This window comes from Struthio camelus, chromosome 1 (assembly GCF_040807025.1).
Source record: "Struthio camelus isolate bStrCam1 chromosome 1, bStrCam1.hap1, whole genome shotgun sequence".
NCBI classification, from domain to species: domain Eukaryota; kingdom Metazoa; phylum Chordata; class Aves; order Struthioniformes; family Struthionidae; genus Struthio; species Struthio camelus.
Window position 1 is genome coordinate 122,960,925 of NC_090942.1, and position 24,980 is coordinate 122,985,904.

The following is a 24,980-nucleotide window of genomic DNA, read 5'->3' on the forward strand; positions in this document are numbered from 1 at the left end:
TCGTTTCAGGTTGATGAGAGATAAAGATCAGAGTGAATGTTCTTTTTCTTTTCCCAGACAAAAGGAACTGACACAACATCAAAAAACCCTGAACACAAAAAAAATTTACTTTGTGTTACTTCAAAAAAATTTTTAACCCCACCTACACCTGTGGTTTGATTTTTTAACCGAAATCTTATTACTGTTATTAAGCAATGCCTTTCTAATATCTTTGTAAACAAAACCACCAATCCAAAATTATGAAATTGAAAGAATTACTTCAGAAAAATTTCAACTTTTTTCATTATTCTTCCCCTTTTAGGAGGAGTGCCTCACAAATACAACCTCTGCCTTCATCAGGTAACTCCGCACCTTCATCAGGAGGCTCTGCAACTGTGTTTTCTGCTGAGCCTGCTATGCAGCAGAAAGAGGTTGTGGCCCATTTTTAATTGCACTGATGAAGAGGAAAAGGAAAATGCACATGGCAATATTAACACGACAACAAGAAAAAGACCTTCAAGTTTTGCTTCTAATAATATCCCTTCTGAGCCAGCGATGGCCAGTATTATCACTCCTATTAAAACCTTTTTGTGACACCAACATTAACCCCAGAAAGAACGGGAAAATCACCTGCTGCCATTGATGAAAACTGAACTAACAAAGTCAACACTAACGAAGACGATCTCAAGTTCAGAACACTGAGATATGCATTTACTACAGCAAAAGAAAATATTAAGATACCTTTTCCCCTTACCTCACCAATAAGACCAAATGACTAATACTATACCAAATGAAGCTGTATGGATGCAAAGCTTAAGATACACTAAAACAAAGATTTTACTTTTCTTTGGATTGTATTTAAAAATGACACCCGCTATGGCTTTACATACTGTCTGCTATGCCTTAAAACATACAGGAGAGGTATGCAGGCTGTTTCTCTTTTATTGTTTCCCCAAACAAACCAATTTCCTACAAGCCGTTCCCATATCTTTTGTGCCATATCCAGCTTCCCAGAAAAACAGCAGGAAAACAAAGTGTGAACTCAAAACAACCCATTTCCACAGAACAATGTGCCATACCAAGGAGAGAGAGCTACAGGGGGGAAGGCCAGGAGGGGGGAGAGAGAAAGAAGCTGTTTTGGTGCTGCCAAGGGACTTAAAGAAAAAAGGAAGGAGGAACTTTTAAAAGTCACAGAGGGGAAGAGTTGTGTAACTGTAAATATGCAATAGGCGGGTTGCCAACTATTTCAAAGGATTTGAGGTTTCAAAACCATCCAGAAGGCTAACTGATTTGCACTCTGGGTTTTGAGCTTCCAGGAACACCTTTGTATATCTGAGATCCAAAAACTACCATATCTTTTTGTAGACTACGCAAGCCATACTTGGTCACGATTTCAAGTTGAATCAGTAAGGAATGTAAACAGACACCATTTATGTTTCTCTGCAATCTAATAAAAATGAAAGCATGGACTAAATGAAGCAAAATTATACATGTTGTTCTGTAAGAAAGGAAAACCAGAAGATCATATTAATTTAGTTCCTGGCTGACCTGAGCAATCTTCAAGGTTCTGGGTATTCCATAAACCAAGAAAACCTGTACACTAAACTCCATAGGTATAATGCACATCACTCACTCAGACATGTATGATAAAAGTCAATGATGAATGTCACTGTGTCATTTTAAAATCCTATTTCCATATTTGGCTTATCAAAGCTATAAAGCCAGGAATAAAAGCAAGTAGGAACAAAGTCTTGCTATTTATGACAATTGTGCAAGTAAGAAAGCAACTATTTGTAGAATAAACTCAGCAACCGAAATGCATTTCCCCAATTTGTGAATCTCACCAGCTTTGAAATCCCTGAGTAGGGAGACATTCTGCTTTTCCAGTGAAAAAACATGTTTGCTTTCTGTTTACTGTTGATAAAAGATGCAAACGCACACACTTTGCAATCATTTGCAGTTAAAACCCACAGTCCAAAATACTACCCCTTGTAAACATGGACTTGGTGTTAACATCAAAGTCATAGTCTGCAAAGAGGGAGATATGGGGCAACATTCATGCCACAATGTACTGTACAATTAAACTGTCCTGGTACTGCAGAGAAAGGGGAGCTTTCAGATGTAACTATTTACAGCAGCATTTACTAATCATGACTTTTCCATCATGCTAGACTCAACCCAGAACGGGACCCTGCTACGCCAGGCACTAAGTACTAAGCCAAAGCAGTAGACAGACCTTGTTACAAAATGCTTTGGAAAGAAACTGAGGGAAACAGACACAAAGCACAAAGTAACTGCACAGCGTGATCAATCTGACTGTCACAGTTGTGCCAAAGGTTGTTTTTTAATTCGAAGGAGCTATGCAAAAGATAACAAAGAGTGAAAGGATGCTACGAAAGCCAAGCAAAAAGTGGAGTGGAGGTGAAAAGACTGAGGAAAGGGGAAGGGAGGCAAACAGCTATTCAGCACAGATCAGAACAAGCTCAGCTGAAAGCCTAGAAACGACTTGTCCTTGTCCTGGCTCCTTCTGCAGCTGCTCTCACTGGCTCTGCTCTGGCTGACGTCCCTCTCTACATTAACATCACGGTCAAGGAGGGGAGGTGGGAACCTGGAGGGATCTCCTGTTAATGATGCCCTGTAACTGCTCAGGACCAGCCCTCCAAGGATCTCAGACCCTCCAAGGACAGCATGTAGTGGTGGGGGAGGCCTGCACCCAATGTGCAGTGCTGGCAGTGCTCCCAGCACCCCTTTAGTACCAATTCCTCCCTGCCGAGCATGCGGCGGCCGCAGACAGTAGACTGGTTGGGAGGAGGTGATCCATCCAGGGTGGTAGGCAATACCCCTCCCCCCAATGCTGCTCCAGGGGCGCATCTGGAAGCATGTGGTGGGATGCAGGTTCCTCCTGCCCTACTGACATGGAGCAGGTCAGCTTTTGGTAATGTCATGAGCTGCCAACAGTGCGAGTAAGCCAAAGGCAACAGTAATCTGATAACAGTACTTGACATGAGAGCAGAATGGTGAGCTTTTTCTGCTTTATTTTCCCTCTGAAAGCCTGACAGACCAAAGACTGGAATTTGACCAAGGAAAGTCTTAGAGTTTTCTCAACACATCATTCAGTTCAACTGGAAAACACCCAGTTAATGAGGCTTTTGTACTTGTAGGCGCTTAACAGCCTTGCAAATCAAGCTACTAATTATGATGCACACATACGTGTAGGTGCCTAACCCCAGGTACCCGTGTTTGAACTATGCATCTGTTCAAAGCATAAATTTCTCAAGACTGCAGTTCTGCAGGCAGCCAAAAGCAAAGTGATTGCTGATGATTTCAAGCACTGTTTTGACCAAAACAAAATGGTTTTTAATTGTTCATTGTGCACTAACTCCATCAGATTTAATAGAAACATTGGCTTGGTTTTACCATGAGAGTGCTGACTCTTGTGAATGTTTTTTAAATATCTGAAAGCTTTCTGAACCCTTTTGTTATAAGATACCTCAGTAAGACTGGAATCAAAAACAGATCTTTAAAAAACAACTCTTTTGTAAGAATATGGAAAACAGATCTAAGGCTTCAGGAAGACTGTTTGCTTCCTCATGTTGAGTATTTCATCACTGACCAGGCATGTTTTAAAGTTATTACCCTCTGAAGCTTCAGACTTTGGTCATGACTGTGAAGAAAATGTTTGCTAGAAACATTTTAAATTCCTGTCACATCTTCCTGTGCTGTACTTTTTCTACAAATAGACCTCGTATGTTGAATATACTAAGAGTTACATTTGTCACATACACAAAAGCATTTTTTTCATCAGTTATTTGAAAATCTTGTTCTTATTTACAGTTTTCAAACTCTGGAGTTTCTGAGTCTGTATTTCTATTAGAATCCCTGAAGATATTTCTAGCTTTTACTATACTGATTAGGTGCTAGTGAGCTCATCAATTCTTGCAAAGCAAACTGCATTACTAGTTTCAAAATCTGGTAGTTAAAAATTTTGCATTCCATGTTTATGTTTTATTTCAACATTCCTATTGATATAAATGGACCTATTTGTACGTAAGAGCTAACAGTCTTTAATACATAAATATTTCTGAAAACGCTAAAATAACTTCAGCATTAACTGAGCTTTTGGCAGCCTATGAAATTTCAGGAGCTCAGTGTTATAATGCCCCATTTCATGGCAGGTAAAAGTGCAGAGAACTTAATAATAAAACCAATTCAGTGGGAAATAGAAAATCAGACTGAATATATCTCAAGATGGGAACCTGAAACAAGTGTCTGTTTTTGAAAAAACAGACATGGTGATTTTTCCCAGTCACACGGAGAATTTGTCACAGTTCTGTGGATATAACTCAAAAAGCCTCCCTTCTCATTCTCTTCCCCAGGCACCAGCATTCAGAACATGAGTGTTCAGAACTCACTTTGACTCGTCAGTGCTACATATCTCTCTGTTCCCACTGGACTTACAACATGTGAACTAAAAGAGGCAAAATGTCCTCTACTTGGCCAGCAACAACGGGAGAAATTAGCAGGCTATTGACTACACAAATGGGAGATTTCTGGATTGTGTGGTTTTTTTTTCTTCTGTGTTTTCATGATTCAAGGGGAAAGATTTTCCCACACAGGTAAGCTACTCTTACAAGCACACCACCAAGATCTAAGTTTGCAGAGTGAGGTGAACCACGTTACTGGTGAAAAGGGGTGTAAGGTGTTTGTGTGAATATTTAGGAGATGGACTGTGTGAAGCCAGTTCTGTTCTTTGAAACATACTAAGTTGAGAGTAACTGAGGATTACATAAAGCAGAAGAAAAGCAACCTAAGTGAAAAAGAGAACAGGTGAAGAGATGAAGTCCTAAAAGAGATCAAAGACATCTACCGGGGGAAAGAGGATGGGTGATTAAAGAACAGGCCGAAGTCTGTGAGACTGGAGGAGCCTGGTGGTGGCTGGGGCACTGGGAAGGCTTGGAGAATGAAGAAGTCAACCAGAGAGACTGTAAAAATCAGAGGCAGCCTAGGTAATATTCATGAGAACTTTGGCATGCTCAAAATATCCAGAGTGGTTAAGATTTATAAAAGAGAATATCCACTGGTTAGCGTTGCAAAAACTCTTATGTATGGACACAAATCTTTCACAGGTAAGGGTGGAGTTTTTTGGAGCAGTGTACAAATATAACTTCAAATACTTATTATTAATTTTAGTTTAGAGATTTTTTTTGACATTTGTTCAAAACCACAGCCCTAGGAAGCTTAGAAAGTAAATCAGAACAGCATGCAACAACAGAGAAGAGAAAAAAATAACATTCCGAAGGTCACAGAACTGAACACTTCTATTACAAGCTTCTGCATTACTTTTCTTCCGTCATCTAAAAGAAGACAGAATTAGCATTTGGTATTTAGCAAACATGTTGAGTAACAGACTGGAATAGAATGGAGAGATTTTACACTGTTCATACTACACCAAATACGGAAGATATAGCTTAGAAAACAGTGTCTGGTTAAATACATTTTTCATGTCAGCTCTGTTGGGGCTTTTTAACAGTATGACAAACTAGGGAATCTCAGTGCAGCTGAGTTTACAAATAGTTTATGTGAACCTCTAACATGTTAGCACTTAAACTTTTGCTAAATGATCTGCCCTCCAAAAATAGTATGTGTAGGAAGGAGAATGCGTTTGTATGTGTGAACTGAGGATTCTTTCCTGTGTATTTTTTCCATAGTTGTGCAGGGACCATCACAGGTGTTGCGTCCCCTCAAATAGAGAGATGGACATTTGCTGGACACAAGGTGTTCCAGAACAGTAGGATAGTGCTGGGAAGTGGAAAGACCTTGTCTTTACCTTTACATAACTCTTCTGGAAAGGCATTTTCTCATTACAGAGGGCAGCACACCCACCCCTCTGGCAGCAGTGAACTCCTAGAGGGGTGAAGTGGCCTTTGCACAGCATCTCTAACACACTGTGGCTGAAGGGCACAAGCCAAGTTGCTCAAGCCAAGTCATATTTAATAAGAGAAACTCAGGGCCTTTGCACAGAAGAGAGTCTTCCACAACTGCCCATTACTCTGTAAAAGCAAATACAAAATTTTAGCTTGTACTTTGGGCTTTGGTTTCTCTGTGCGTTTGCCTAATTCACAGGAATAATCGGGAGTCACAGGTGCCGTTTTGTGTAGAACTTCTTTGCTTTCAAAGCTAAACTTTTTTGAAAGTTTGGCCCTCTGTTCTCCTCTGCTTGGCCACATTCTAACTTATTTACATGTTTAGTGATTACAAATAGTCTCTGAAGTACTGAAGATTGTAGTTTATACTCACGGATGTGAAAACTCATAGTATAATGGCTCTGTTTTTCTTTTCTCCTAACGTCTCCTGTGTACTAAGCGGATGATAGTTTCAAAAAATTTAACATTTTGTCTTCCTTATGACCCTTGATAGACTCTAAATACTTCCTTGATAGATTTTGTTTTCCCATCTTTATTCTGTATTTATCAGCACTGACCTGCCGTCATTATTATTGCTTCAGCTGCTTATGCAGCACTTCGTAAGTCATTTTGAATCAAGTTATGTTGTTTATCCTTCTCAGAGTCTACTTTTAGTGCCATTAGCAAACTTGGAAGTTTAGTTTTCAGCATTATCACAATCTTACTTGGTATATCTGCTATCTAATATTTTAAAAGGGCTAATTCTGAGGATTTATCAAGCTTCCTTTTTAAGATGCTGCAGTTGCCAGCTTTCAGGATCTTCTTGAAAGTCTCATTATATTTCCCTTTCAACCTAAATTCTAGAGTCAGCTAAAAACCTAAGACTATTAGTTTTCATTTCAGAAGAAAACATTTGTAGTCTGACAGTTACAGACAAAAAAAAACCCAAACAAACCCTTGTGTAGAAAATGAGGCAAGAAACAAGAAAGTAAAGAATGTAGCACATTATTTCTTGATATTCCATGAATTTGAAGCTAATCTCATCTTATCTTGCATAATGATTTTCGAATATTTTTCACGGACAAAAATGATAAAATTCCTTATCGTTCACCTTAATTTGAATATTGCATCCTATTGTTCTCTACCTTCACCTTGAAACTTTTGTATAGCACCTTTTCCAACATTTTCCTTGTCTTCATATTGAACCTTCTGAATTTCTCAGAGACCTCTTTTGACTAGGGAAATGAACAGCACAGCAGCCGGGAAAAAAGGGAAAATAATGCTTTGGAGCTCACACACATCCTACTTAATACTGGCCATATTCAAGCAACCTACCATCCCCTTTAATTGATCGTGTCTAATGTTATAAAAGTCTTCAAGCTCCAGAAATTACAATACTTGCAGAGAAAATTGCCACTAACATACATACAGATGCATTATCTTTTTACCTATGATATTGCAAACACTGTATAATTCTGACCAAAATACCCCCCAAAAGTTGAAGCCCAGTTATAATTCAGTTACCACCTAGCAAATATATTTCTCCCAATAGGTTAGACTGCCAGCTCTATCACTTTGTATCTGTCTCCTGGCTTTCAAGCCTTTAGAATAGAGTTGGGGTCCTTAACACTAGAGGGTCTTTTGTAAGTGAAAGCTGAGGTCTTCAAGTATTCACATCAATTAAGAAACTTTCCCTTTAGGAAAACCACCAAATATCATAAGGCTCCTGATAAAAATTGTGAGAGTTGGCAAGTACTGCATCCTGTGAGAGGTAGCTGGGACTGACAGAGGCTGAGGCCAAACTAAACCTCTGTGACTGAGGAAAACAGCGTTATAAAGGCCCAGGCTCAGAAGAGAAACATACTGGGAATAGAATTTGCTCTGGTCTGGGTTCTAAAAAGGTTAGATTTGGTATGTGATGAAGGTCTGAAAAATAAGTAAATCTGGAGACAGCTAAGATTTATAATGCATGCTAATTGGAAAGGATTTGGGCACAATTATGGAAAAAGAATTCATGCAGAATACATATAATTTTATAGACCGTGCTACACTTCAAAATGCTTTTAACATCTATCCAAAATGCATTTAAGAAGAAAGGCACTGTAGTTGTCAAATCTGCAACACACTTGCCAGCCATGCAGCTTTGCAATTCATAGTTCACTGCCAGCCCACTCTGAATGTATGGAGCTGAACTTTTCCTTCCCAAGTGGGACAGAAAAATGTAAAAGTATTACATTAGCAGCAATGGTTAGTGGAAGCTTTCTCTCCAGAATCATATCAGCGATACACATGCAACTAAAAACCTAGCAAAACAACACCAAACAAAAAGTCTAAAGACTTTGAAAGGGAACAGAGTTACCGCTTTACTAATCAAAAACACCGTTTGTTTCAGTGTGTTAAAGACAGGAAAGAAAATATGTGAAAGGCTTTGAAAAAATGAAGTTTTCTAGCCCTCAAGCTGGTTAACTGTACAGATTTGGAGGGAGGTACAAGAAAGAAAAGTAAGCAAAGCCACTTCATCCAAATTCACCAACTGTTTGACTGTCTTTATTTAATTTCATTAATTATTCCATTAATTTCATTATATTATTTTAGTAACCAAAGACTTTTCCTAGGGGAGAAAAAGAAGTAAACACTTTGAATCTCCTTTCCTTACTTTTTCTAGAAAGGTGTAATTGAATAAGTAGGTTTTTTGATATCACCAGAAGCAGGTAACTGCCGTAATGACTCTTGCCAATTGTAAGGAGGCAGTTCACCTGCAAAATTCCCCCATCCAAAATCTCAGTTAGCAAAAGCAGTGGGAGCTCCTGAATGGTTTGACACCTTGGAAAATCAAGGTCCTTTTTTAGATGTCCAAGTGGAGATTTAAGAACCTAACTTGAAGACCCTTTTTTAAAAATTCCAACCCACTACATTTAAGGACTTCCTACCACACTTGTATTCTCAGGCAGAAGCTTGTAAGATATAGTTAGAATTGTAAAGATTTACTATATTCTTGTCCTCTCTTACCAGAAGCAGTAATGGACTCAACTTATTTGAATTTCTTTGGCTCTGAATATATACTGTTGAAGAGTTTATGAAGCTGATAACCAGAGGTTAGACTCCTGTCTACCTTTCATTTCAGCTTTGTATGTATGTTCAACTTTTCTGTAGCAAGTACATTTCCTTAAAACCTATAGATTCTAATTTAAGGGTAAATTTATACTTAATATGGCCAATAGTTGAAAAAAAAAGGAATTCAGCAGTAAATTTATTACACTAATGATTAAAAGAAAATAAAAAAGGAAATTAAATTGTTAAAACTTTGTAGATAGAATATGGTTTTCAGACAAAATCTATTTTTATACAAGTTATGCTTTCTTTACAAAACATAACACTAAACAGAAACTGTTAGTTAACTGTTTACAAAACATAAGCTAAAAATAAGTAGTTTCAGTAAAGACTTTTACTGAAATATTTCTAGGAGAGTAACTACTACTTGACCAATTTAATGAACAGCACATATGACTTTACTCTTCTCGCTATGTAGGAACTCCATGCATGGGAGCACTTTTTGCTCAATCTCTATCACATGAAGACAAAGATATTTCTCTTTCAGTCTCTTTTTCCTACGTTTTTCCTCCACATCAGAAATAACACAATTTCCTGATCTTTTCCTGGGCACAGTCTCCCCACTGCTACCTAATACAACGAACCTAACCCTGTATATGCTGCACATACCTCTATCCTTACAGGTGTATAAAATGTGCTGGATTTGTCTTATTAGTTCAGTCAAAGGAAAGTGAGGGCCAGGCACTTCACCACAGGAGAGCTCAGCATGACGAAGCGCTTACACACTCTCTTAATCTAAAATGTCAGTGGAACTGCTCAGATGCTTTCAGTTCAGCTTGCGCCTGTACGGTTTGATGGATCACATCTCCAACGACCATTTGGTGAACACTGTTCTCCCTGCAACCCTCCACAGAGCTTGTCCTTTCAGCTGGGGCAACCCAGCCTGATTCAAAGTTCACTGAAATCAATGGAGCGCCTCAGCACCTTAAATGGGCAGGACTGTGCTGATGCGAGGCCAGGACAGGAAATTCTGAGGAAATATAAGAGCTACCCTGTTTGCTGCCTTGAATATTTGTTTAGTGTTTTGGAATTTACTGACTAAAGCTGCGTGGAAGAAACTTGGCAGCCAGAGACTTTTGCCAAGTTGAGTTATTTTGGTTATATCAGAACTCCTGAAATAAACCCAAAACTCCAGAGAGACTTTTGTGTTCACACCATAGCTTCCTTGCACACTCCATCCAGCTGCTCAGAATCACCCCAGATTGCCAGTCCTGCTGTAGTCTTGGTTAACGAGGCAGTATTATGCTAAGAACGTTATGCACTCAGTCCTCCTCTTACCTTGCATCCATCTAATACCACCAAAGCCCACTGGATATAGGGTATTCAGTTCCGATTTACTCCAGCTTAGGGAAACAGGCAAATTCCACAAGTTTGATGTAGAGCTCAGCACAAAACTCCCAAAGCTTGAGCTTTGTTGAGTGGCCACCACGCCATATTTATTTCCTCTTACTGAGAAAATACCAGCTAAATTAGCCACATCCATCAGTTTATTGACTGCACAGAAGGGAAGCCAAGGGTTCCACATCTCAGAAGTGGCTATTTTGTTAGCTAAAATTTTCAGCAAAATTATAGTTCTTAAAAATACCCCTTTTAGAGTACAGCGGACATGGAAAAGGAGCCTACAGATGATTCAGCTTGAATCTGTGTTCATTAAGAGGGTTAATACAAATGCTCCTGATTGTTTCTGTTGTTTATGAATCTCGACCTTCAGAACAGCACTAAAATGTGCTGTCTCCTAAAGATGTTCCCTACCGATATGACACACGCTTTGTATTGTTTCACTGCACACAAGCATTAATATCCCAGAGGTAACCCACCCTTCTTTTAACGGCTGGTGACAGGTCCAATGGCTGAGCAAAAATCAGTTGAAGGAAAGGGAAGTCTTGTCGGAAATGAGATTAATCTTGTAACGAGTGTTCAGCCCTGATAACCCATCTGTGCAGAGAACTGCTTTAACTGGAGAGCAATTAACCTTCACCTGACAAGCTCTGTCCAACCGTTATAAACAACATTAAAGGCACAGGATCCCCCTCTTCCCCCCTCCTTATGTAGACTAAACAATCAGACTTTGAATTCCATGAAAATGATGCATGTAACTGTGCCTTGATGACAAATCACAGGAAAAAATTTTAAAAGGTAATGTCTGTATGGAAATAATGTGAAAAATGTCTCTGGCCACACTTTAGTGAGTTGATCTGATTAGTAAAAAGCAATAATTTTGAGCACTTCCAAGGGAATACCTTACACATGAGGGAAGTAGATGTGAATACGCCAAAGATTAACCATAATAAAAATGTATGCAAGTAGACAAAAGCTGGCTAGTCAAGACCCAGAAACGTTCCTTTTACAATGCAGCATGCATTTCCCTAACACTGATGTGAACCTAAAGCCAAGGGGCAACTTCCTCGAGCTTCTTCACCCGTGGCCTTGCGGAAGTTAGTTGTCAAAACTAACTTCAACTTGCAGGACTCATCTTCAGGACCTGGGCTTTTGAACCAGATCCCCACAGGACTAACTCTCCCATCTGACAGCTGATGCTCCAAACAATGTATTTATTATGTTCTTTGAAAGGGTCTACAAATCCACCCTCCAATTCCCACCCTGTTAGAGCACAACATTAATTTAAATAACTGCCCTTCTGAAAGAGGCAATAATCCTCATGCTTCAGTAGTCTACAGGGATAACAGAACGTGGGTCTATTTTTCAGAGATAAACAGGCATGATATATATCAAGCCACAATAGCAAAGCACTGCTGAACTCTGTGGGGAAAGGCCAAGATACTGATCTCAGTCACAGTGGCAGAAACCTGGAGTGACTCCACTGGAGTCATTGGCAGAACAGTGAACAAAATTTGGGCCGAGCTCCTGAATAATTTGGGTAAAAGCCCGGCCCCAGTCAAGTCATTGGCCAAATCCTTTGGACTTCATTTTAGCCAATTTCACTCCAGGTTTCCTAAATCCTCATTCATTCTGTTCATATGCCTGAAAGGAATTATCCTGAACTTACTATTAGCAATTGAGGTTTTAAGGTCTGTTTACTTTTCTTTTGCTTTAAGTTTCTCTTTTTCTTACCAGAAGGTGAGGCAAAATTTCCATTTCAGTCCTTGCAGTTGAATGTATACGGCACTGTGAATGCAAGAGGTGGCCGTGACTCTAATACATCCGAAAAATACCTTAAACTATTTGTGGATGAGCATACCTCAGCACTAGTGAAATGTACAGTTCATTAGGGAGATGCATACAAATAAGGAATGGATGCAGGCAGTATGCAAGGTGACGGGGGGAGATGGCTTGTTTTTAATCTGCTGGAATGTCAATGTGTTTTACACCATTCTGGTTTACAGTATTGTAAAATGCGGGGGCCCTTCCCCCCCGCCTTTTTTTTTTGCAAAAAAACTCTCAGACCTTTCACAGCCCACTATAACAGCATTGGTCCTAAAATTTTATGCAAATAGATCTATTGGTCTGTGGCTTAAATGTTCATATAGCAACAGGTAGGACATTACCTTTGTTTCAAACATGAAGTGCTTAGATCTTTTCGGTGAATTAGATATTAACAGATAGGAAGTTCCTATTGAAAGCATTTCCTGTATTGGTAGTCCCTGATTTTGGCAACTTATCTTGGTAGGAAATGAACACAGGAAGTATCTGTCTACAGACTCTTTATCATCAAGGTAATTGCTGTGGCAGCATTTTACTGTTTACCAAGGTAATAAACATATCGTCTAAAAAAAGATGTTTTTCAACTCTGAGGAACAAGGTTTAAAAAAATCTTATGTGATATCACTGTGGTTATACATAATCTTTCACGTAGGACTTCTATGCTGTCACTTGTTTCTCTCAGTACCTCTGTAATTAGGGGTTTGTCAGGGCGAGATGTTTCCCTTTCCAAGTGCCAGTGCAATTCCTAGCAGTTAAGGAAGAAGATTGCAAGGGCAGACTCCCATGGCTTTTTCCCAATTATAGTACCATTTCCCTATATGTCGCTCTCCGATGTCTGTAAAGTCAGGTAGGTCATTTTAAAGAGCTCTGCCACTTCCTATAAATAGTTATTCACCACCTCTTCCTTCAGGTATTTGCATATACCCAGTACTTCCAATTTGTTGTTATATTTCCTTCCTGTCTGTCAGGCACTACTTAACCAGGCAAGATACACATTTAACTCACCAAGTCAGATCTTTTTCTAGTGTAAATTGGTCAACATGGCTGAGTGACACCATTTCTCACCCGTCAGTTGAGATACACCCTCCAAATAAATATACATTTCAAGTGAAGTTAAGACATCATATCATATACATTCCTTCCATTCATTCATTTCCAAAATCTACTTGAAGGACAATTTGTCTGGACCGTTGTATGGGGATGATAGTTTGATGTGTCTTTCAGCCTAGGGCTCTTTAAAAAAATGCTAATCATTACTCATAACTGTTTTCAACCTTTAGATACTTAATGACATTGTTATGATAGTAATTGTCATTCTATTCATCTTACTTTAAAAGGAGTTAGATTTGTGACGTGATAATTAACAGAACTGCTAATCACTAGTTTGCAGCCAATAGTTCTTAAAAACCATTGCTAATACTACATGGTTATAGGCAGCTAATAGCCTTTTCCTAAAAGTAACATCTAGTCGTTTTAATAGGATGACTACTTGCACAATAAAAATCAGCAACTCAGTTTCTAAGGTTGCATGCCATGGAGATAGATAACTTCCCTGTGGTACAGGCTGGCAACCTGAATCTCACCAAATTTCCTGAAACATCTCATCACTGTGATGAGCTGTGTTACGTGACTGTGCAGCCTTTCTTTTAATAGGGAGGCAGGCTTGGAAACAACGTTTAAAACAACCCTTTCAGCCGTAAGGACACATCCACCTTTTAAGGAAAAGATTAATCACTTTTTTGTAAGTGATTATGTAAGCACTTTGAAGTTTCTGTATTTTTTTTTTTTTGTGTTTAGACAACAGTCAGCACTTCTCCTATGATATACAAATACATATTAAGGACAGTAGACTGATAAGCAGAGCACATGCCATTTTTGTCAGATCATTTTAATTAATGACAATGTGAATAACTGCTGGCATCTCTCTACTGTACTATTACCTATCAAAGAAAATTAATTTTTAGCTAATTAAATGTGAACTGCAAAATCAGTTTTACTCTGTTAAAATTGATGATAAAAGTGATATAAAACCCATTTTTCTTTTTTTTTCTCCCACTCTGCTGATTTCCAAAAAAATTCTGCTGGCTTGATTTAGAAACTTACATTGTAAAGCTTATTTCCTTTTTGGGGAACAGCATTATATATTTGTACTGAATTATAAACTGTCACTCTGGAAAATAAATATCTACTTTTGGCATTCACGTTTCTTAAAAATACTTCCGCATTTATCTTTCAGTAAGCCATTCCCCAAGGGCTCTTGATTCTTTAGCGTTATTTCTGAAAGGCCGTTTGTAACTCATGGAACTTACTGAAAAACGTTTTGTTTCGAGATGATATAGTTCTTGTGAAGAAAAACAAAAAAATAAACAAACTCAGATAGGTAGTCAAAAATACACATCTTCCAGCTGTTGTTCCCTTCTCTGGAGACTTACTTCTGGGAAACAGAATCCTTATATTGCACTTAGTTTTGGCATATATAGCCACAAACCAGATGATAGAGTTAAATGACTACTGATTAAAAGCAAGATAAAACAAAGTAATACCCCCAAAATACCTTCTTCTATTCTTATATGACTATTTTGTACTTCCAATCCATCTGTATTTGAGTCGGAAATACTGTTTTATCTGGAAATAATTACAGGCCTGATTCTCCTGCCTTTATTGGAACAAAATCCCCTTGAAATTGGTGGAAACTTTGAATTAAGGAGAGCCAGATTAGGCTATGTAGTTTAAGGCACTCTTTCTGTTCTTGTTTCTGATTCACCAAAGCATTTAAATGGGAGCTTAGTTTTAGGGAAGTTGAATTATATCACCAAAGTCAATTGGATTATTTACAGGCTTAAAGTTAAGTACAGTTTTGAATCATTTGTTAGCTGAGATGGGGAACAAAAACAGAATAATCTTCATATATTTTTTAATGCAAAGAATAGAAGTACAAATTACTGTATCAGTTCTATTGGCTTCAGTGCAGATGCAGCCCTCTAAACAAAGACTTAAACATTACCATATGCCAAGAATAGACTTTTTTTAGCCTTCTTCAGCTTTCCTTGACTTTGGAAATGTTTGATGGAGTACTTAGCCTTTTTTAAAAAAATGAGAAAGAAGTAATAATCTGGAGAAAAGCACAGACTAAGCTCTCTCAGAAAAAATCTTGCCTTCATGTACACTGCTTAAATTAGTACATCCATACTCTTTCTAGCCTTAGAAACCACAATGATTCTCCTGTCCTTTATCAGATACACAGATATTTTCCCCCAGAAATCACAGCTTCCAATCCAATACTACATTAGAATGTAGTAACAAAAAGTGGCCCTGCACATATTAGAAGTAAATTACAGTAAAAGAAACATTCACAAGTGTGACCAAGAAGCCACTGAAGATAACTTACTGAAAAGCTTTTCTAAAAGTAGGTATAATTGCACTGGCAGTCAGGGAAAGACATATAACAAGGCCTGCTACAGGACAAGGAATTAAGATTCTAGCTGCATTTTTCTATTTAGCATTCTTTCCTTCACTGCAAGATAATGGGGAAAACCAAAATGACCTTCAGGATAAGTATTGTTACTTTACCCCAAGGTGACACTTAAGTAATTTTTGCTCCATTCTGAAAAGGGGAAAAAAAAGGCTATTTCAGAAGCCTTTGATATTTTCTAAAATTGTATTTATTGTAACTAGTGGGACACATATAATTAATAATACTGTATTGCTCTGACAGTCTTCAGCTTCAGTGCTCTGCATCGTTGTGCCACTGCATACATCTGTCAAGCGCTGTTTGTGCCAGAAGAAAATATGTCACTTTAGTCCTGGAATTGTAACTGTTAAGACATGTTCTCCACTTGAAAAAGCATTTTTTTCCTCAGAATGCCAAAAAAATATAACAGACTATGCATACAGGCATCAGGTAGATGGTGTGCATACACTAGAAATAACAGCCTCCTGACTGTACAGAAACCAAATCCCTGACTGTGGAGATGCGCACGCTATCCTACCACTTTCCTCTCGGCCCTTTCTTATGTTGCCCTCTAAAGCAGCTGCCGTTGCTCCTTGCCACACCGATGGGTTCCTGGGCTGCAAGAACCACCAGCCTGAGCTGGCATGGCTACTCTTACAGCAGAAATGTCAAAATTAAAGCAACTAATCCCTTTCATAGTCTAGGAAGAAGGCAATACTGCTTCTTCCTTCTTAGGAGAAACCTTTCACCAAAGACACCAATGAGGAACAAGCTGTTCTAGACTTGCTGGCAAAAACTTAGGAAACTGCTCTGCTTGCTTATCAGCGCTGAGATGAGCAATGAAACGTGCCACTTTTCATGTCACTGGGGAGAAGAAGGGAAAAAGAGAAAGGGAGGGGGGCAATAGAGGGAGATTAGAGCATGAGAAGAGATGTATTTCCCAATAAAACCAGGCTTGTGACATCATGCCAGTCCCAAAAATCTTGCACAAACGTTTGTCTTCAGACATACCAGTCAGCCCCAATTAAGTCAGTCTGGTTTCTCACATGTCCAAACTGTCTGCAGGTTTGTGATACAACAAGGATGAATCAACAGTTATACTGGAAAGCCACCTTTGCATGTACATGCATCTGTAGCAATTTCTACCTAGTTATGAACAAATAGCCATTCAGAACCCAATTTTCACACTTAATTACTCCATAGGTTTCCTAAAAAAGTGAGTGAATAGCCAGGGCAGAGTTCCCGTATAGGGCTTTCTGCCTTCCTTGGCTACAGCCTCATGACAGCTATGTTAGAAAAACTGTGCTACCTGTCACCAGCAGAGAACACAGACCATTATTTCGAAACTGCAAAAAAAATAAGCGAAATCATATTACGTAGCTGTTTAGCAAAAACACAGATACGCCTTTGACCTACAGATGGAACATTTTTATTTCAAAAACCTTCTCTCAGTTAAATAACTTCTCTATATACTCAGTGCAGAAGAGGAATTGAATCTCCTGGGACTTGGTTAGCTTCATATCAGAGTGCATTTCCTTCATCCACACTACAAAACACCTTCTCAATCATTTTACATTTTGCACTTGCATAATTAAAATTCTTGCTTTAAAATATAAGGCCTTCCCAGCCCCTGAGGGCCAAAATCCTCAAGGTTTTGGGGTGCACATTTCCCCCACAGGCTTTATACTCCCAGATGAGGAGACAAAAATGTACTTTTTCAGCTTAGGAGGCTTTGTTGTCTGCATTGTACAGGCTGCACAATATACGGTAGTATCTTCTCATCTCTGTAGTGTAAGGTAGAGTTAAAAAAACAACAAAGTGATATTGTTTATTATCACTTACCCCACTATAATTCAGCCCAGGGAAAATGCCAAAAAATAAATAACAAAAACTCCTCAAAATATGTACAACGTCTAGGCACATTGTGCCACCATTTCTGAAAAAATAAAATCCCACTGATATCAATAATGCATTCTGTTTAATAGATGCAAAAAAACCCCCACCATTACCATCTCAGCACATAGCACTTTCTTTTAGCAATGCAAAACTTGACTCTCTGAACCTCAAGATTTTCATATAGAGCCCGATTCTTTCATGTCCTATGTGCTCTGAATTGCACAGTGAAACCAAAGGGAATTCAGCTGTTTTAGGAGCTACTTAGCATATAATAGATACTGGCCAGCCATGCAGAGTAGATTCAGATCTTTGTCTCTACAGATAGACCCTTGAAAGCATCACCAATTACAAAAAGAGAAGGTTCATTATTCTTTTTAATCGCATTGTCTTGAGGCAAGACTTTCAGATTTCAGAACCTTTAACAAAAAGCATCAAATGATCATTAAAATGTAAACAACTAAGCAGAAGTTACTCAGGAATCAAACTGCAGCTCCACTTGCTAATGGCCAGGCACTGCTGCTATTCTGTATCTCTTACTAAATCGCTGGCATAATTAGAAAAGTATAAAAATACACAATACCATGAAGAAATCAAATACCTTGATCCCGAATCTGATAATACAATGATGCAGAGTCCTCACAGTACACGCTGTTTTGCTCTTTACGTAAAATTAGTTTCACTATCACAAAGCATTTAGTTACAGTTATACTTCTGCAATTAATCACAGCTATTGCTATATCTGTAACTGCTATCTATTGCAACATACAGAGGAGCAAAAACTAGATAGATAGACATATAGATTTATTCAACTTTCTAAGTGACACAACCAGAAAAACTCAGCAAAGCTGTTCTTAAAAGAACAAAACTTACGCAGCAAGAAAAATTTGTATGCCAATAAGAGAATTTTATTGTCCACGAAATTAAAAGAAAAAGAACACGCCCAAGAGATTTTGCCGCCACCATTAAAATAACATTAAGCAAAGTCCTGAGTATCAGGATAGATTTTCTAGAAAAGCATATCGTTAACATCTGCAAGACAGAAACGAGCTGGTGCCTCTCCTTCCCGCTTGCTAATATTTATGTCCCCATCAACAAGAGAAACATTTAAAAGTATCCAAAAGGTTAGTGTTCTTAGGAACCTCTTTTTTTCCTTTCAGTGAGCACCCTCTCCCCTTAAGGCAGTCCGCAAACACATCCAAGTTGTCATAATGATACCTACAAGAAATTTCAGAAGCTCTCATAAAAGGGCTTCGCATATGCAATCCACAGCACTGAACAGTGAATTTAAAAAACCCAATTTTTTTTCCGAGTTTGAAGTTTTTAAGCCTTGCGGATGGTTGGAGTAGGAAAAAGGAAATTTACTAGGCAGTACAAAGGAAATCTTGTTGTCCTCTATTGTGGCAGTGGGGGTGTTGCCCAATTCTAACTTATCTAGGTTGATAAAGGAAACCAAAGAACACATTACTGAAAAAAATTCCAATAAAAAAGGTACCCCTTTCTTACCTTAATAGTGCTTGCCATAATGTGATCAAGATTATTGATCGCTAATAATTGTTAATAATAATTATTGCTTCGCTCTGACCAGAAAGAAGTTTTGATGAGGTTGTTTAGAGCGGATGAGATTGTGCTAACTCTGGGAAATGAAGTCAGCCAATGGCAGGAAGAGGTTTCTATTGGTCCTGGCCACTGCAGCTCGAAGAAACAGGATATTTGGGAGTGAAGAGATAAGAGTCCTAAAACAATGTTGTTTTTCTTGATGATATGTGACTAGATTTTTTTTTCTTTTTTCTACAAAAAAAGTCAATTGCCTATGACTGCTTAGGCAGGTGTGATCTGATGTGCAGTAAGTGTGACATGCCACTTTGAGGCAGGATGCAGATGTCAGATGAAATTGGCCAAATTCGGCACTGGTTTCAGAGACTCTATTCGCCGGGGAATTGCTGATTCAGGTCCAAAGCCAGACTTGGTATAAGCGGGTGTAACTCCAAATATATTAATGAAGTCTAGCCTGCTTATACCACATCTAAATTTGTCCATTAACCTCATTCCTGGATTCTTGAGCTACTGACACTTTCTAGCCTATCTGATCTAACGTATTTTTTCTTAAGAGAAGAAGTAAGTAGACTGGAGACAGTCCTTTCTTTTTGATGCCTCTTTCTTACTGAGAAAAAAAATCACAGAAACACATACATTTCCAAAGCGAATGCCTAAATGCCTTCAACAGTCTTAAAATTTCCACACTCTTTCTTTTGTTCACAACTTCTTCTGCTCTGTCCACGTGTGAAAATGAGATGATTTCACTGGCAATTCCCTTCCTGAGCTGAGCATGATAGTCATTTGTTATTCAGTGTTATACCAGATTTTCATTTACCCAAGTTGTAGTGCTTGGCAGTCTCAGGGCATCCCAGCACTACAGGCTGCGTGACTGAAAGACTGTCCATGTCCTAGGACCTTGCTTAGTAGTGCTACACTCTTAGTAGGGGAAAAAAAAAGGCATGGGAATAAGACAGGCAAAGTGTTTCCACAGCACCAGCCAATATAACAGTGCACATGCAGCCACTCAGGATCCGGTGTTGGCATAGCCCTCTTGCTCTTGTAAAAGATGTAGTTCTTGATGTCAAGAGATTCTGAGCTTTCATCTAGAAGAGAAAAGCTTGAAAACATGACCCTCAAAAGTTGTAGGAAAAAATAAAAGAAGTTAGAGTTTTTTAAAAAAAATCTTATAATTTTTAAAAGCCAGTCTGACCATAACCTGCTTATGACTTCTGAGTACTTTGTATAACTATACTGAACCACGGTCATGCTATTTGAAAGCACTGCAGCACTAGGTAAACAATCCTCACCCCAGCAAAGTCCTGCTCTTGGACTGGGGACTCTGGTATGATAAAAAGGAATAAGAAATTGTGATGGCTTGTAGTAGCATTATTTAGTAGAGTTAGGTGATCTCACCCTCTCCCGATGCCTTCCTCTCCTGCTCCTTAGGAAAAAAAATGGAAATCAGGGTGCTGTTCTGTAACTGGTGATGACCACTGAAATTTGAAATTAGCTTTGGCAATCGATATGCTTTTTTTCCCCAATGGCATGCAGTGACAGAGGCAGAACCAGGAGGCCCAGGTCACTCTCTCCCTCCCATCCTGACCCAAAGAAGACAAAATGCAGCCACACGCTTCTCCAGGGCATGAAGCACTGTGTGCTTGGCCCTCAGACATTCCTTTCGCAGGAGCAGCCACCCTTTGCTCCAAGTGGGGAAGAGGAAGCACCCCCCCCCACCCCCCACCCGGAGGAGCTGAGTGGGCCTCTGGTGCACTCGAGGACAGGAGGAGTCAGGGAAAGGGACGCCAAACACCCGGCTTTTCCTCCCTGCTCTGGATCCACAGGATCAATTCCATGTACGAGTTGAGCTTGAGTTTATAACTCACGCTATGGAGCTGCTGTTTCTTCCACTGCAGAGGTGACTTCTGGTCACTATAGACCTATCCAGAGCTAGCACTGCTGTGCAATAATGTACACTCTCTCTGAGTTTATCTGTGAGTAAATCCAGTGTTTTTGCACTACTGAGTGTCTTCTTGCAACCTGCATCAACTGAATTACTGTGCTTGGGCAGAGTAGGTGGCTTCTGGTAACTTTCCTATTTTCATTATGAGCAGTAAGAAAAGAAAGCAATTTACAGTAATTGTATTTCATGGGGATGTTGATTTCCTCCCTTTTCATCTCCAAACAATGAGCAAGACAGCCAAAAGATTAGAACCTTTTTCTTGAAATTTCAAAGCCATGTATAATGTTTCAGTTGGGTCATTTCCACTCTAGTTAAGTCCACAATTTTTTTTTTCCTCAAACATACTCAGCAGCTTGAAATATCCATTCCAGCTCTCCAATGGATGGGGTCTAACAAATTCACTCAAAAGCATGTTTTGGTAATGATTCTTCTCCAGGCTGTCTCCATATAGACAAACCTCCTGTTGATTCCTGAAACCCCAGTAGGGCTTTTGGAAGCATAAGGCATGCAATATCAGGCACAACTGAGCTGTATTATTATTACACAAGTTTTATAGAGCCCACAACCCAGTAAGGATTTTGCCATTTTAAACTGGCACACACTCTATGCCAAAGAATTCAATGAAGTTTATTTGACTTTCAATCTAATACCCACAGGCAGATTTCTGAGTGCTTATGCTTGTGTCGATCCAATTGCGAGACAGAGCCTTGGTATTGTAAGGAAAGGAAAATATTGGGTTATCAAATCACAATCATCCAGTTGCAAGAGGAAAATAGTACAAACACTTCTACTATTTTTCTCTTTTCTGCATTTTGTTAAGATTAAATAGAAAAAAAATATATTTTGTTATGTTAGGCAACTATGTACTATTGTTTGGAATAACAGTGTGTGAGTTAAAAAAAATGCAGCTTTGTCAACAAACAGAATGAAAATACCGAAAAGCATTAAAAAGTATTAAAAAGCCACACAAGCAACTTAATGCCCTCTCTCCCCACAAGCTTTCCCTCAAGCTTGTCACCTTAATTTGTCTGGACTTCTTTCTGTTGAAATTTTAATTTATATTCAAACCTGAAAAGAGAAACCCCAGACCAACAAAATATGACTACATGTACTGAACAGTAAACATGTTCTTAAATTTCTTGATCAAAACAGAGGTTTTGCACCTGCTTTAAAGTTATGATTGCGCTTAAGTTCATTCCTGAATACAAACAGGCTGAATACAAACACTGCTTTAAGTGCTTTTTACCATTAAGACTAAAGAGCTCTATCTTTAGAGAAGATATCTTCTAAACTGGAGGTAAAGGATTTGATCCTGTTCTAATCTTAGCCCACTTAAACCAGCCCTGCACAGACGTAAACATAAGGTCTAACCATCCAAAATAAGTGATTAGACTAGGTCCTAAACAAAGAAGATGAATTTCCAAAGGAAAAAAGTTGTTTTGCCTCTTGCAGCCTTCCTAGGAGTTATTACAGATATATTTAATATGTATGCACTGATCTAAAGATAGATAAAATATTTCCAAAGTGACCATTTATCATGCTATTTGAAACATCACCAGTACCTTAAAAAACAATCCGGTCCTCAGAATTTTTTTCTTAATCATGTCCACTAGAGTGTTAGCGTGTAGCAAATATATTACATTATTCGCTGTGTAAACAGATCTGCAATCCATCTTGCTGTCTGGGAGGTAAACCAAGAATTTTGTTCTCAACTCTGGCTGATCAGGAGACTACAGGCGAGCTCTTAATATCCTCACTAATGCCACAATGTCTTTTACTCTCACAATTCTTGTTCAGCAGCCTGCTGGGATACCACCTTTCCCTTTTTACTTTCTAAAATGTTATTAGCATTGCTAATAACATGGCTTTGTCCCTTTAAATGTATAGACTTCCTTAAATTATAAATAATTCTCTCTTTAAATCCAACTGGGACACATTCCTGGAGAATGTGTGGAGACACATGCACCTTGTGTGTTATGCCCAGGTCAGAGCTTAGTATGTGTGCAGACAATGTCTGCAGGTGTGGTACTAAAAGAAGAAAAAAGAAAGGAGAAAAGAAAAGAAAAAGAAAGCTCTGTTCCTCTTAACTATATTACGGGTAAGAAAGAGACTTCTGGTAGAACTAGGTTACATATCATGTAGCTTGAGTATGATAGAAGAGTTTTGGAAGCCTTTTTTAATAGATAGAGGGAACAGCACACAAAGATACGTATTTAAAGCTCGTTTTCTTTTTTTAAAAAATGGATCATTTTGCATAAACATAGTTCTGGTCCTTTTCTTCAGTTTGGCCATACTCAACTCTCAGTGCGTGAGGGCAAAATACGCTCTTATCAAGTTTTCACCAAGCTCTTCAGCAGGACTTCCTCCTTCTAACTCACTGCTTTCAGCTGGCTCTGAAGAAAATGTCCATAAATCTGTTCCCTAAGGGTGCAATTCTCACCACAATGAAAGCTCTCAAAAATGGGCTTTTAGCAGAGGAACAACGAGGGTGCCCAGAAGAGCTTAGCTTCACAACTGGAGGCAGCCCTGGGAGGTGTTTCGAGGCACAGCTTTTCTCTCCAAGGCTGGCCACCTCCCTCTCCAGCCTTTGCACCTGCCTCAGCACCCTCAGCCCCTGAAACACTGGCTCCTGCAGCCCAATCTGCCCTTCTGTGCAGCCCCAAATAGCACGACGACACTCAGGATTTCACCATATGCAGAGATAGGCTCTGCTCTGCACCCTGACAGATGCCGTTTGCTGTTGCTCTGCCCCAACTCTCTTCCAAAATATCCAGACTTTCCGGGGGTCTGGGGATCCCTAAAGAACCTGCTCCTTCCCCACACGCGGGAATTTGCTTTGCAAACTAGGGATGAGGCAGCAGAGACAAGCTCCTGCTGGGAAAAAGCACTCTCCAACCCTGAAACCTGGTCCCTAAATGACCCACGGCTCCAAACCCTGAGGTTAACCTTCCCTGAAGGAAGGTATTATTCCAGGTGAAGCAGTGCATTTGCATTCGCCAATTAATGTGTCAAAGCAAGCAGCCCACATAAAGCTGTGTTATTAATACTACCTGGCCACTGGGGCAACATGGTATCCCATAAAAAGCAGTACTTCCTTCAGCCTTCTTTCAAAGCTTTCACGTTTCTAATTTGCTTTATTGTCAGATTTTACACCGCAATGAAGAGAGGAGGAGCAAGGCCTTATCCTTTGGATATCTTCCCATTGAATTTTTAATACCTGCAGGCACCGCGGGGGGAGATGCCTGGGCAGCCAGGCAGCCCCAGCCCAGCTCTTGCTCTGTGCTGGTCTCAGTAGCTGTAGTCACTAGAGGGTGCTCAGTGCCCCTCTAAAAGGAGAGCTCTGGCTTATCTGACAGGGCTCTTGCAGTGTTTCCTCCACCACCACACAATGTATAGCTCTTTCCAAACTTAGTTTTGTGTTGGGGGTTTTTTGTTTTTTGTTTTAATATAAATAGAATATTTTAACAAAAATGGATAAAATACATTTCTTCCTAAGTCATCTATGCTGAGTTTTGCCCTCAGGGTCAGTTACAACTTAACTTCTTCCCACTCTCCCGTCTTTGCTTCCTTTCAGTCACTCCACGCACAATCTTCAGTGCCTCCAACTTCTTCAGGCAACGAACCCCTCCACATCCCTATCCCATACCCACTTCCTTCCTCCGTCTTGTGTTCTACAACAGCCAAAACAACCAATGCATGTGATTTGCCAGCCGAGCTGGAAAGCTAGGAGAGAGGCTGATTGGAGGGCAACATGAAACAAGTGCTTTTTAACTTTACTTCATGTAATAGTAGCAACCAAAAATGTACTGTTTCTCCATGGGCAAATTCTTACAGAAATAAAATGCTGGAAGTTTTCAAAACGGAAGTCAAAGTATTTTGTTTACTGTCTCTGAGTCCTTAAATAGCTTACATCACTCAAAATATTTTTGGTGACTAAACTACTCTTCAAAAATACTTTGCCCACCTTACCTGTCCTGATCAT

At 39.2% G+C, this 24,980-nt stretch overlaps 1 protein-coding gene across 9 annotated transcripts in view; it reads right to left on the bottom strand.

The window, feature by feature from the left end:
- Positions 1 to 24,980, bottom strand: part of ERG (ETS transcription factor ERG) — a 148,644-nt gene that overhangs the window by 46,420 nt on the left and 77,244 nt on the right. For 2 of the 9 annotated variants that reach the window (XM_009679482.2, XM_009679480.2), the window contains exon 1: positions 19,006 to 19,157. The exons of 3 other annotated variants lie outside the window; for them this stretch is intronic. In XM_009679482.2, coding sequence (XP_009677777.1) covers positions 19,006 to 19,023 — 18 coding nt within the window. In that variant the 5' untranslated portion in view covers positions 19,024 to 19,157. Of the gene's footprint in view, positions 1 to 18,721; positions 18,798 to 19,005; positions 19,158 to 24,980 lie in introns of those variants that run through there. 4 more of the 9 variants (XM_068914062.1, XM_068914057.1, XM_009679478.2 and 1 more) reach the window with 3 other exon arrangements.